Raw genomic sequence first — 13,173 nt, 5'->3', positions numbered from 1 at the left:
AGGCGAAACACACTAGTTTTGTGCTCGTATAATGTCTGGATGGAGGAGAATCCAGGACCTTTGCTCTGGGCTAGCAATATTACAGTACGCCTCTGCTAGTAGTATCTTTTAGTCAGTCTTAACCAAGTTGCTTCTTAGCCCATATCCTCAACAGTACTTGGACTATTTTACAGTCAAGAATTAAAATGTGCAAAGCTTATGCTTTAGCACTGAATGTAATTTGTTTGAAAAAGTATATGAGATGTCAATGAGGGAAATGGAGTAATAGCGGGTCGGGGCTTAACAGAGCCTTAGAGCTGTTTAAAAGGAAACGTCCCATTGAATCACTGTAGCATTCACCTTTCCCCCAGCTTAGCTGGCATCAAAGACAATTTCAAATCTTAAGGGATCTGCTACTTAAAAGGTACACAGTCCTCAACTTACTTTCCACTTTTTCTGTTCTGAAATTATCACGATCTCCTATGTAATTAGTGTTGTTACTGAAAATAAACCATTGCATTAATTATGTGAAACCCTCTAAATTATTGATATAATTAATGCTCTCAAATATTAATATTAATAATGCTTAATATCATTTTTAAAGAATGAACTTTTCTTCACAAATTCTTTCTTCATAGAAAGGGCTAATTCAGCCCAATTGGAATGTCTGTTCAATTTATACAATAAATACACTGGCTGGTTTAGATCAACTAAAATGAATCATATTTCAGCAGTTGGTGAATACAGAAGTGAAAGCTTTGTAAACTTTGGGAATATAGAAGGGACATTCATGGTAGAACCAGGGGTTATTCTGCCTTAAACTTGGTTCTGTTTTTTAAATTAAATATACATTTGATTTAATTAAAGAATGTATTTCCATTGTATGTTCTTCATTTATAGAGGCTGTACATCAGTATTGGTATAAGGCCACTTAATTTTGAGGATGTGAACTACTTAAAAGTAGTCCACACTCATACACTGGCATTAATTCCTATTTTAAAGTGTTGTTTTTATGCGAATGGCCCCCAACCAACGCACTCTCTGCATGTTTATGCCCGAGTCTATGCCCAAGCCCCTGATCATCAGTTGTTCCCCATTACTCCCCTGTTGCCCACCACCCCTTTGCATATTGCTCTCAGTTATTTTTTTTTCATTCTTTTTCTTTTTGAGGGTGCAGAAACTCCTAAGTGGTAATGTACTGTTTGCATTCTTTTTTGTGCTCAAACAAACATAATTTTTGTATTTTTTTATTTTACCGTTCTAAAATGACAATCTACAATTTTGGAGGGGTATGTAATTGATCAAACAAAACAGGCCATTGGTGTTTTAGATGCATGTGTTTTATGCACATATGTTAACACATCTACACACAGTTGAGTACATCGTAGCCACCCACAAATTAAGCTATTACAAAAAAAAGGGCTGCCATGGGCTAACATGCATGTAAATGCATTGCGCACACAGCACATGCCTCCTGACTCGCGAAGGCCCATTTCGGCTTTTTAAATTTCACTGTTCTGGCATTGCGACAGTCATGTGAGAATGCTAAAATAAAAGGCATCAGCAAAGCCAACACATTGGTATTTGCCTGATAAAGAGAGGACCTGTTGGCTTTACCAGTACTTTTTTTGTTGTTGTTTCAGTTACACAAACTACATCTAGTACTTCCATTTCTACCAGCTCTGGAAGTTCTCTCTCTTCTACAAGATCTACAACCTCGTCTACAGGCACTGGAAGGAGTACTCCTTCTTTGACAAGCATAAAGAGTACTCCTGCTTCTACTACCACAGCCGGCATGACATCGACATTGTCAAGTGGTAAAAACAAGTCATTTGTTTATCCTAAATTCTTTATAACTGCTTTAGGGTCCACAGTTAGATTTACATATTTGCCTGCTTGTGGTTGGAGCAGAAATGTTTCTCTTAGTACAAAAGATCTGTTTTTAAGTATTTAAAATGAATGTCAAAATCCTTTTGTTCTCTTCAAAAACTATGGTTTGCATGCATATAAGGCTCTTATTTCAACCAAAAACCATCGTCAATTGTAAACAAAACAACCTCAATAATTCCCAAAATACATCTACTTTGTTTCTGGAGCTGCATTTTAGGACATTTCGAGTTGAATAGCGGACCATGCAGAGGCGATACACACTAGTTTTGTGCTCGTATAATGTCTGGATGGAGGAGAATCCAGGACCTTTGTTCTGGGCTAGCAATATTACAGTACGCCTCTGCTAATAGTATTGTTTAGTCAGTCTTAACCGAGTTGCTTCTTAGCCCATATCCTCAACAGTACTTGGCCTATTTTACAGTCAACAATTAAAATGTGCAAAGCTTATGCTTTAGCATTGAATGTAATTTGTTTGAAAAAGTATATGAGATGTCAATGAGGGAAATGGAGTAATGGCGGGTCGGTGCTTAACAGAGCCTTAGAGCTGTTTAAAAGGAAACGTCCCATTGAATCACTGTAGCATTCACCTTTCCCCCAGCTTAGCTGGCATCAAAGACAATTCCAAATCTTAAGGGATCTGCTACTTAAAAGGTACACAGTCCTCAACTTACTTTACACTTTTTCTGTTCCGAAATAATCACGATCACCTATGTAATTAGTGTTGTTACTGAAAATAAACCACTGCATTAATTATGTGAAACCCTCTAAATTATTAATATAATTAATGCTCTCAAATATTAATATCAATAATGATTAATATCATTTTTAAAGAATGAACTTTCCTCCCCAATTCGTTCTTCATAGAAAGGGCTAATTCAGCCCAATTGGAATGTCGGTTACATTTTTACAATAAATACACTGGCTGGTTTAGGTCAAGTAAAATGAAGGATATTTCAGCAGTTGGTGAATAAAGAAGTGAAAGCTTTGTAAACTTTGCGAATATAGAAGGGACATTCATGGTAGAACAAGGGGTTATTCTGCCTAAAACTTAGTTCTGTTTTTTAAATTAACTATACATTTGATTTAATTAAAAAATCTATTTCCATTGTATGTTCTTCATTTATAGAGGCTGTACATCAGTACTGGTATAAGGCCACTTAATTTTGAGGATGTGAACTACTTAAAAGTAGTCCACATTCATACACTGGCATTAATTCCTATTTTAAAGTGTTGTTTTTATGCGAATGGCCCCCAACCAATGCACTCTCTGCATGTTTATGCCCGAGTCTATGCCCAAGCCCCTGATCATCAGTTGCTCCCCATTACTCCCCTGTTGCCCACCACCCCTTTGCATATTGCTCTCAGTTATTTTTTTTTCATTCTTTTTCTTTTTGAGGGTGCAGAAACTCCTAAGTGGTAATGTACTGTTTGCTTTCTTGTTTGTGCTCAAACAAACATATTTTTTTTATTTTGCCGTTCTAAAATGACAATCTACAATGTTGGAGGGGTATATAATTGATCAAAAAAAACTGGACAGTGGTGTTTTAGATGCATGTGTTTTATGCACATATGTTAACACATCTACACACAGTTGAGTACATTGTAGCCACTCACAAATTAAGGTATTACAAAAAAAGGGCTGCCATGGGCTAACATGCATGCACATGCTTTGCGAACACAGCACATGCCTCCTGACTCACGAAGGCCCATTTCGGCTTTTTAAATTTCACTGTTCACTGGCATTGCGACAGTCATGTGAGAATGCTAAAATAAAAGGCATCAGCAAAGCCAACACATTGGTATTTGCCTGATAAAGAGAGGACCTGTTGGCTTTACCAGTACTTTTTTTGTTGTTGTTTCAGTTACACAAACTACATCTAGTACTTCCATTTCTACCAGCTCTGGAAGTTCTCTCTCTTCTACAAGATCTACAACCTCCTCTACAGGCACTGGAAGGAGTACTCCTTCTTTGACAAGCATAAAGAGTACTCCTGCTTCTACTACCACAGCCAACACGACATCGACATTGTCAAGTGGTAAGAACAAGTCATTTGTTTATCCTAAATTCTTTATAACTGCTTTAGGGTCCACAGTTAGATTTACATATTTGCCTGCTTGTGGTTGGTGCAGAAATGTTTCTCTTAGTACAAAAGATCTGTTTTCAAGTATTTAAAATGACTGTCAAAATCCTTTTGTTCTCTTCAAAAACTATGGTTTGCATGCATAGAAGGCTCTTATTTCAACCAACAACCATCATCAATTGTAAACAAAACAACCTCAATAATTTCCAAAATACATCTGCTTTGTTTCTGGAGCTGCATTTTAGGAAATTTCAAGTTGAGTAGAGGACCATGCAGAGGCGATACACACTATTTTTGTGCTCGTATAATGTCTGGATGGAGGAGAATCCAGGACCTTTGCTCTGGGCTAGCAATATTACAGTACGCCTCTGCTAATAGTATCTTTTAGTCAGTCTTAACCGAGTTGCTTCTTAGCCCATATCCTCAACAGTACTTGGCCTATTTTACAGTCAAGAATTAAAATGTGCAAAGCTTATGCTTTAGCACTGAATGTAATTTGTTTGAAAAAGTATATGAGATTTCAATGAGGGAAATGGAGTAATGGCGGGTCGGTGCTTAACAGAGACTTAGAGCTGTGTAAAAGGAAACGTCCCATTGAATCACTGTAGCATTCACCTTTCCCCCAGCTTAGCTGGCATCAAAGACAATTCCAAATCTTAAGGGATCTGCTACTTAAAAGGTGCACAGTCCTCAACTTACTTTCTACTTTTTCTGTTCTGAAATTATCATGATCATCTATGTAATTAGTGTTGCAACTGAAAATAAACCATTGCATTAATTATGTGAAACCCTCTAAATTATTAATATAATTAATGCTGTCAAATATTAATATTAATAATGATTAATATCATTATTAAAGAATGAACTTTTCTTCACAGATTCTTTCTTCATAGAAAGGGCTAATTCAGCCCAATTGGAATGTCGGTTCAATTTATACAATAAATACACTGGCTTTTTTAGATCAACTAAAATGAATCATATTTCAGCAGTTGGTGAATACAAAAGTGAAATGTAGGAAGCTGGACTGGCTTGTAGTGAGTACCAAGGGGTTCTTACACCTTGCACAGGCCCAGGTATCCCTTATTAGTGTAGAGGGGTGTCTAGCAGCTTAGGCTGATAGAAAAGGTAGCTTAGCAGAGCAGCTTAGGCTAAACTAGGAGACGAGTGAAGCTCCTACAGTACCACTAGTGTCATATGCACAATATCATAAGAAAACACAATACACAGATATACTAAAAATAAAGGTACTTTATTTTTATGACAATATGCCAAAGTATCTCAGTGAGTACCCTCAGTATGAGGATAGCAAATATACACAAGATATATGTACACAATACCAAAATATGCAGTAATAGCAATAGAAAACAGTGCAAACAATGTATTGTCACAATAGAATGCAATGGGGGCACATAGGGATAGGGGCTACACAAACCATAGACTCTAGAAGTGGAATGCGAACCACGAATGGACCCCAAACCTATGTGACCTTGTAGAGGGTCGCTGGGACTGTAAGGAAACAGTGAGGGTTAGAAAAATAGCCCACCCCAAGACCCTGAAAAGTGGGTGCAAAGTGCACCTAAGTTCCCCAAAGAGCACAGAAGTCGTGATAGGGGAATTCTGCAAGGAAGACCCACACCAGCAATGCAACAACAATGGATTTCCTGACGAGAGTACCTGTGGAACAAGGGGACCAAGTCCAAGAGTCACGATCAAGTCGTGAGTTGGCAGATGCCCAGGAAATGCCAGCTGTGGGTGCAAAGAAGCTGCCACCGGATGGTAGAAGCTGTGGATTCTGCAAGAACGACAAGGGCTAGAAACTTCCCCTTTGGAGGATGGATGTCCCACGTCGTGAAGAGTCGTGCAGAGGTGTTTCCGTGCAGAAAGACCGCAAACAAGCCTTGCTAGCTGCAAGGGTCACGATTAGGGTTTTTGGATGCTGGTGTGGCCCAGGAGGGACTACGATGTCGCCAATTGCGTGAGGAGACAGAGGGGGTGTCCAGCAAGACAAAGAGCCTACTCAGAAGCAAGCAACACCCGCAGAAGTGCCGGAACAGGCACTACGAAATGGAGTAAACCGGAGCGCACCCAAAGTCACAAATGAGGGTCCCACGACGCCGGAGGACAACTCAGGAGGTCGTGCACTGCAGGTTAGAGTGCCGGGGACGCAGGCTTGGCTGAGCACAATGGAAATCCTGGAAGAGTGCACAGGAGCCGGAGTAGCTGCAAAACACGCGGTTCCCAGCAATGCAGTCTAGCGTGGGGAGGCAAGGACTTACCTCCACCAAACTTTGACTGAAGAGTCACTGGACTGTGGGAGTCACTTGGACAGAGTTGCTGAGTTCAAGGGACCTCGCTCGTCGTGCTGAGAGGAGACCCAGAGGACCGGTGATGCAGTTCTTTGGTGCCTGCGGTTGCAGGGGGAAGATTCCGTCGACCCACAGGAGATTTCTTAGGAGCTTCTAGTGCAGAGAGGAGGCAGACTACCCCCACAGCATGCACCACCAGGAAAACAGTCGAGAAGGTGGCAGGATCAGCGTTACAAGGTCACAGTAGTCGTCTTTGCTACTTTGTTGCAGTTTTGCAGGCTTCCAGCACTGTCAGCAGTCGATTCCTTGGCAGAAGGTGAAGAGAGAGATGCAGAGGAACTCTGATGAGCTCTTGCATTCGTTATCTAAGGAATTCCCCAAAGCAGAGACCCTAAATAGCCAGAAAAGGAGGTTTGGCTACTTAGGAGAGTGGATAGGCTAGCAACACCTGAAGGAGCCTATCAGAAGGAGTCTCTGATGTCACCTGCTGGCACTGGCCACTCAGAGCAGTCCAGTGTGCCAGCAGCACCTCTGTTTCCAAGATGGCAGAGGTCTGGAGCACACTGGAGGAGCTCTGGGCACCTCCCAGGGGAGGTGCAGGTCAGGGGAGTGGTCACTCCCCTTTCCTTTGTCCAGTTTCGCGCCAGAGCAGGGCTGAGGGATCCCTGAACCGGTGTAGACTGGCTTATGCAGAGATGGGCACCATCTGTGCCCATCAAAGCATTTCAAGAGGCTGGGGGAGGCTACTCCTCCCAAGCCCTAACACCTTTTTCCAAAGGGAGAGGGTGTAACACCCTCTCTCTGAGGAAGTCCTTTGTTCTGCCTTCCTGGGCCAGGCCTGGCTGGACCCCAGGAGGGCAGAAACCTGTCTGAGGGGTTGGCAGCAGCAGCAGCTTCAGTGAAACCCCTGAAAAGGTAGTTTGGCAGTACCCGGGTCTGAGCTAGAGACTCGGGGGATTATGAAATTGTCTCCCCAATGCCAGAATGGCATTGGGGTGACAATTCCATGATATTAGACATGTTACATGGCCATGTTCGGAGTTACCATTGTGACGCTATACATATGTCGTGACATATGTATAGTGCACGCGTGTAATGGTGTCCCCGCACTCACAAAGTCCGGGGAATTCGCCCTGAACAATGTAGGAGCACCTTGGCTAGTGCCAGGGTGCCCACACACTAAGTAACTTAGCACCCAACCTTTACCAGGTAAAGGTTAGACATATAGGTGACTTATAAGTTACTTAAGTGCAGTGGTAAATGGCTGTGAAATAACGTGGACGTTATTTCACTCAGACTGCACTGGCAGGCCTGTGTAAGAATTGTCAGATCTCCCTATGGGTGGCACAAGAAATGCTGCAGCCCATAGGGATCTCCTGGAACCCCAATACCCTGGGTACCTCAGTACCATATACTAGGGAATTATAAGGGTGTTCCAGTATGCCAATGTAAATTGGTGAAATTGGTCACTAGCCTGTTAGTGACAATTTGGAAAGAAAATGAGAGAGCATAACCACTGAGGTTCTGGATAGCAGAGCCTCAGTGAGACAGTTAGTCATAACACAGGTGACACACACAGGGCACACTTATGAGCACTGGGGCCCTGGCTGGCAGGGTCCCAGTGACACATACAACTAAAACAACATATATACAGTGAAATATGGGGGTAACATGCCAGGCAAGATGGTACTTTCCTACATGAAAGCTTTGTAAACTTTGGGAATATAGAAGGGACATTCATGGTAGAACCAGGGGTTATTCTGCCTAAAACTTGGTTCTGTTTTTTAAATTAAATATACATTTGATTTAATTAAAAAATGTATTTCCATTGTATGTTCTTCATTTATAGAGGCTGTACATCAGTACTGGTATAAAGCCACTGCATTTTGAGGATGTGAACTACTTAAAAGTAGTCCACACTCATACATTGGCATTAATTCCTATTTTAAAGTGTTGTTTTTATGCGTATGGCCCCTGTTGGACCTGGCTTTTTGACAGGGACATCCCCAAACTTTTTGCCTCCTTCCTCCTATTTTTTCTGACCTGTTGTTGTTGGCTTTTGACCTCTGGGCACTTTACCACTGCTAACCAGTGCTAAAGTGCATATGCTCTCTGTGTAAATTATACTACTGATTGGTTTATCCATGATTGACTATTTAATTTACTTGTAAGTCCCTGGTAGAGTGCACTACATGTGTCTAGGGCAGGTAAATTAAATGCTACTAGTGGGCCTGCAGCACTGGTTGTGCCACCCACCTCAGTAGCCCCTTAACCCTGTCTCAGGCCTGCCATTGCAAGGCCTGTGTGTGCAGTTTCACTGCCACTTCGACTTGGCATTTAAAAGTACTTGCCAAGCCTAGAACTCCCCTTTTACTACATGTAAGTCATCCCTAATGTGTGCCCTAGGTAACCCCTAGAGCAGGGTGCTGTGTAGGTAAAAGGCAGGACATGTACCTGGGTAGTTATATGTCCTAGTAGTGTAAAACTCCTAAATTCGTTTTTACACTACTGTGAGGCCTGCTCCCTTCATAGGCTAACATTGGGGCTGCCCTCATACACTGTTGAAGTGGCAGCTGCTGATCTGAAAGGAGCAGGAAGGTCATATTTAGTATGGCCAGAATGGTAATACAAAATCCTGCTGACTGGTGAAGTCGGATTTAATATTACTATTCTAGAAATGCCACTTTTAGAAAGTGAGCATTTCTTTGCACTAAAATCTTGTTGTGCCCTTCAATCCACGTCTGGCTAGGTTTAGTTGACAGCTCCTTGTGCATTCACTCAGACACACCCCAAACACAGGGTACTCAGCCTCACTTGCATACATCTGCATTTTGAATGGGTCTTCCTGGGCTGGGAGGGTGGAGGGCCTGCCCTCACACAAAGGACTGCCACACCCCCTACTGGGACTCTGGCAGACAGGATTGAACTGAAAGGGGGCTTGGTGCATTTCTTAGAGACTCTTTGAAGTCACCCCCACTTCAAAGGCACAACTTAGTATAAAACAGGGCCTCTGCCCTACCTCATCAGACACTTGCTGGAGAAGAAACCTGAACCAGAAACTACATCCTGCCAAGAAGAACTGCCTGGCTGCTCAAAGGACTCACCTGTCTGCTTTCTACAAAGGACTGCTGCCTTGCTGTTGCCCTGCTGCCTTGCTGAACTCTTGTCTGGCTGTGAAAGTGCTCTCCAAGGGCTTGGATAGAGCTTGCCTCCTGTTCCTTGAAGTCTCAGGGCCAAAAAGACTTCTCTCTTTTACTTGGACGCTCCGTGCGGCGAAAATTTCGACGCACAGCTTGTTCGGCGGCGAGAAAAACGCCGCACACCGACGCTGATTAACGCGACGCTCTTGGGACGATCGAGAATCCGACGCACGGCCTCGCAAGGACAACGCCGCCCGACCTCTAGAGGAGAAATCGACGCGACGCCTGCCGTGAGATCGTAATTTCAACGCGCAGCCCCACAGATCGGCATCCAGAGGAGAAATCGCCGCGACGCCTGCCGTGAGATCGTAATTTCAACGCGCAGCCCCACAGATCGGCATCCAGAGGAGAAATCGCCGCGACGCCTGCCGTGAGATCGTAATTTCGACGCGCAGCCCCGCAGACCAACGCGCAGCCGGAGAACAAGCAGGAAAATCCACGCACAGACCCGGGACATCTGGTAATCCCCGCGATCCACAGAAAGAGACAGTCCGCGCGCCGGAAAACGACGCCGGCCTCCCCGCGTGGAAAATAACGACGCAAGTCCGTGTGTGCTGGGGAGAAATCGACGCACACACCCTTTTTCCGTGCACCTCTTCTCTTGTGGCCCTCTGAGGAGATTTTTCCACGCTAAACCAGGTACTTGTGCTTGAAAGAGACTTTGTTAATATTCTAAAGACTTAAGACACTTTATATCACTTTTCAGTGATATCTTTACAAATTCGTATTGCAACTTTGATCATTTTTGACCTGAAGATACCCAGATAAATATTATATATTTTTCTAAATACTGTGTGGTGTATTTTTGGGGTGTTATGCTATGGTGTTGTATGATTTATTGCACAAATGCTTTACACATTGCCTTCTAAGTTAAGCCTGACTGCTCGTGCCAAGCTACCGGAGGGTGAGCACAGGCTTATTTTGGATTGTGTGTGACTTACCCTGACTAGAGTGAGGGTTCTTGCTTGGACAGAGGGCAACCTGACTGCCAACCAAAAACCCCATTTCTAACAGCCCCCAACCAACGCACTCTCTGCATATTTATGCCCGAGTCTATGCCCAGGCCCCTGATCATCAGTTGTTCCCCATTACTCCCCTGTTGCCCACCACCCCATTGCATATTGCTCTCAGTTATTCTTTTTAATTATTTTTCTTTTTGTGGGTGCAGAAACTCCTAAGTGGTAATGTACTGTTTGCTTTCTTTTTGGTGCTGAAACAAACATCATTTTTGTATTTTTTTATTTTACCGTTCTAAAATGACAATCTACAATGTTGGAGAGGCATAGAATGACGCATGTGTTTTATGCACATATGTTAACTCATCTACACACAACTGAGCACATGGTAGCCATCTACAAATTAAGCTACTACAAAAAAAAGGGCTGCCATGGGCTAACATGCATGAACATGCGTTGCGCACAGAGCACATGCCTCCTGACTCACGAAGGCCCATTTGGGCTTCTTAAATTTCACTGTTCTGGGATGGCGACAGTCATGTGAGAATGATAAAATAAAAGGCATTGCCAAAGCCAACACATTTGTATTTGCCTAATAAAGAGAGACCCTGCTGGCTTTACTAGAACTTATTTGTGTTTTGTTCTCAGTTATGATTTTATGATTGGATCTGTTCTTTTGAAAACTAGTTACTTTGATACTGTGTAACAAAAGGAGGGCATTTAAATTACTGACCCATGCTTAAATACCTGCAGGAACATATTCAAAATCAACAGCCAAGACCCCTTGTCGATGCCTTGTCGATAACAGAGAGTACGCTCCTGGTAAGTTCTATGACAATTGTTACTTGATAGAGTGCAAATGTATTGATCAAGCTTTTTTGATTTTTTTTATAGAGCTTTCTCGCTCTGTAATAACTGTCCTGCATACTTTCTTAATGGCTAAAATGCACCTTTTGAATCAAAAAATGCAAATGATCGTAACTGCGTTCACTTGTTTTCAGAGAAATGGAATGGAATGTTTTAAACGTAGGGCCTCATTTGTTAAAACGTTGGGCAGCGCAACGCTGTGCCAAAACTTTCCCAAACAATACTGCACACCCCTGTGATCTCCCTAGCGCTGGCACTAAAATTAGCTGCCTAGCACCAGAGCGGGCACCCATTAATAATGGCGATTTGCTACTCTTATGTGTGCTGCACAATACAGCACACATAGGAGTAGCTAATTGGCATTATTTAATGATTGTTTATGTGGAGAAAGGGGCACCTTCCCCCACATAAACACTCATTAACCTCTTGGGTGCGGATGTCGGGCACTGCCCAATGCCCGCACTATCTTCCTAGTGTGGGTCATGACTAGTGGCCGACACCAGGGAGGGGGTTAAAAAATCCTTGGGTGCATCGCACCAGAGGAATTTTATTTATTTTTTTTTAAAACGGGAGACACAGAAGGTCTTCCATGTCTCCCCCGATCCCTCACCCACCGCTTTGTGACATCAGCATGCCGTGAGGCACGTTGACGTCACTATCTGTTTTCCCCACTGGAGCAGGAAGCAGCTTTGTGGCTGCTTCCTGCTCCAGTGGGAAAAACGGGCCCAAATGGGCCTCCCCACTGTTTGGAAAGGCCTCGTTTGAAAGGGGAGAGTCTCCCCTTTCCAACAAGGCATTCCTGCTGCGATCGAGGGCCAGGAAACCTCACTAGACACCAGGGATTTCACTTGGGTGGGGGTGCCCCCTTTATAAAACGCTTGATCGCATCCCCCAGGGGTTTAAAAAAAATGAAATTGACAGGGGGTCGCCCATGAGCAGGGTGAACCCCTCTGCCGGAAATCATTTTTTTAATGGTTCTATGGTTTCACTGGGGGCCACTATGGCCCCCAAGGAAAACATACAGCGATATATATATATATATCTATATATATATAGATATATATAGATATATTTCTATATATAGATATATCTTTATATAGCAGTCACTTTTGTCAACACATGTGTGGTTTCCCTGGGGGCTGTGATAGGCTCCCAGGAAAACCACACCCACGTTTAAAAGTGATCTATATATATATATATGTGACCAAGGCTGCTAGTCAGCCGAAACTCGTTGTGTTAAATAAACTTACTCTTTTTGACTTCCTGAGAGTGCAGCTTTTACAAAATAATTTTGTTGCTGATATATATATATATATATATACATATATATATATATATGTGTATATACATTTATAATTATAGATATATATATATATATATATATATATATATATATATATATATATATATATATATGCGTCACCAGTTCTCTTGCAGTTGCAGCTTGTGTCTTCAAAGCAATGCACGTACTTCAACTGACACTTTTCAACTGTAGCTTTTTGGCAGCAATAAAAAAGTAAAGTAAGTCTTGTGATTTTGTTTCTGCTACAGAAGGATCTGACTTTTGTCTAGTGGCAGTTTTGATGCCATAAAGTAGCACAGAAGGTTTATATGCCTAGTGCACAGATCAAATCTGTATTTTATGTAAAATGCTGAGCAGATTAGTAAAGCCAGCCATTACCTGCGCTATAACACAAATTAAATGTATGTGCGAGGGGGGCTATGGAGAGATGGGTGGTAGTGAGGGAATCAAAGGAGTAGGTAATGGGAGTGGAAGCACCAATAATGATTGTTGGACTGGGCGCTAGAGAGACTAAAGACTGATTGGTATGTGACAAGGTGAAGTAATAATGCACCCATAACTTCTCTTCCATTGGTGATGAGGACAGGCCTG

At 42.6% G+C, this 13,173-nt stretch overlaps 1 protein-coding gene across 1 annotated transcript in view; it reads left to right on the top strand.

Moving 5' to 3' along the window:
* The window catches only part of LOC138284407 (mucin-2-like), a 1,933,778-nt gene that overhangs the window by 1,178,010 nt on the left and 742,595 nt on the right, over positions 1-13,173 (top strand). The window contains exons 53-55 of the mRNA XM_069223144.1: positions 1,623-1,796; positions 3,732-3,905; positions 11,166-11,234. Of these exons, the coding sequence (XP_069079245.1) occupies positions 1,623-1,796; positions 3,732-3,905; positions 11,166-11,234 (417 nt within the window). The remainder of the gene's footprint in view (positions 1-1,622; positions 1,797-3,731; positions 3,906-11,165; positions 11,235-13,173) is intronic.

Source organism: Pleurodeles waltl, chromosome 3_1 (genome assembly GCF_031143425.1).
Source record: "Pleurodeles waltl isolate 20211129_DDA chromosome 3_1, aPleWal1.hap1.20221129, whole genome shotgun sequence".
In the NCBI taxonomy this organism is placed as follows: Eukaryota; Metazoa; Chordata; class Amphibia; order Caudata; family Salamandridae; genus Pleurodeles; species Pleurodeles waltl.
This window is presented reverse-complemented; position numbering and strand designations above follow the sequence as displayed.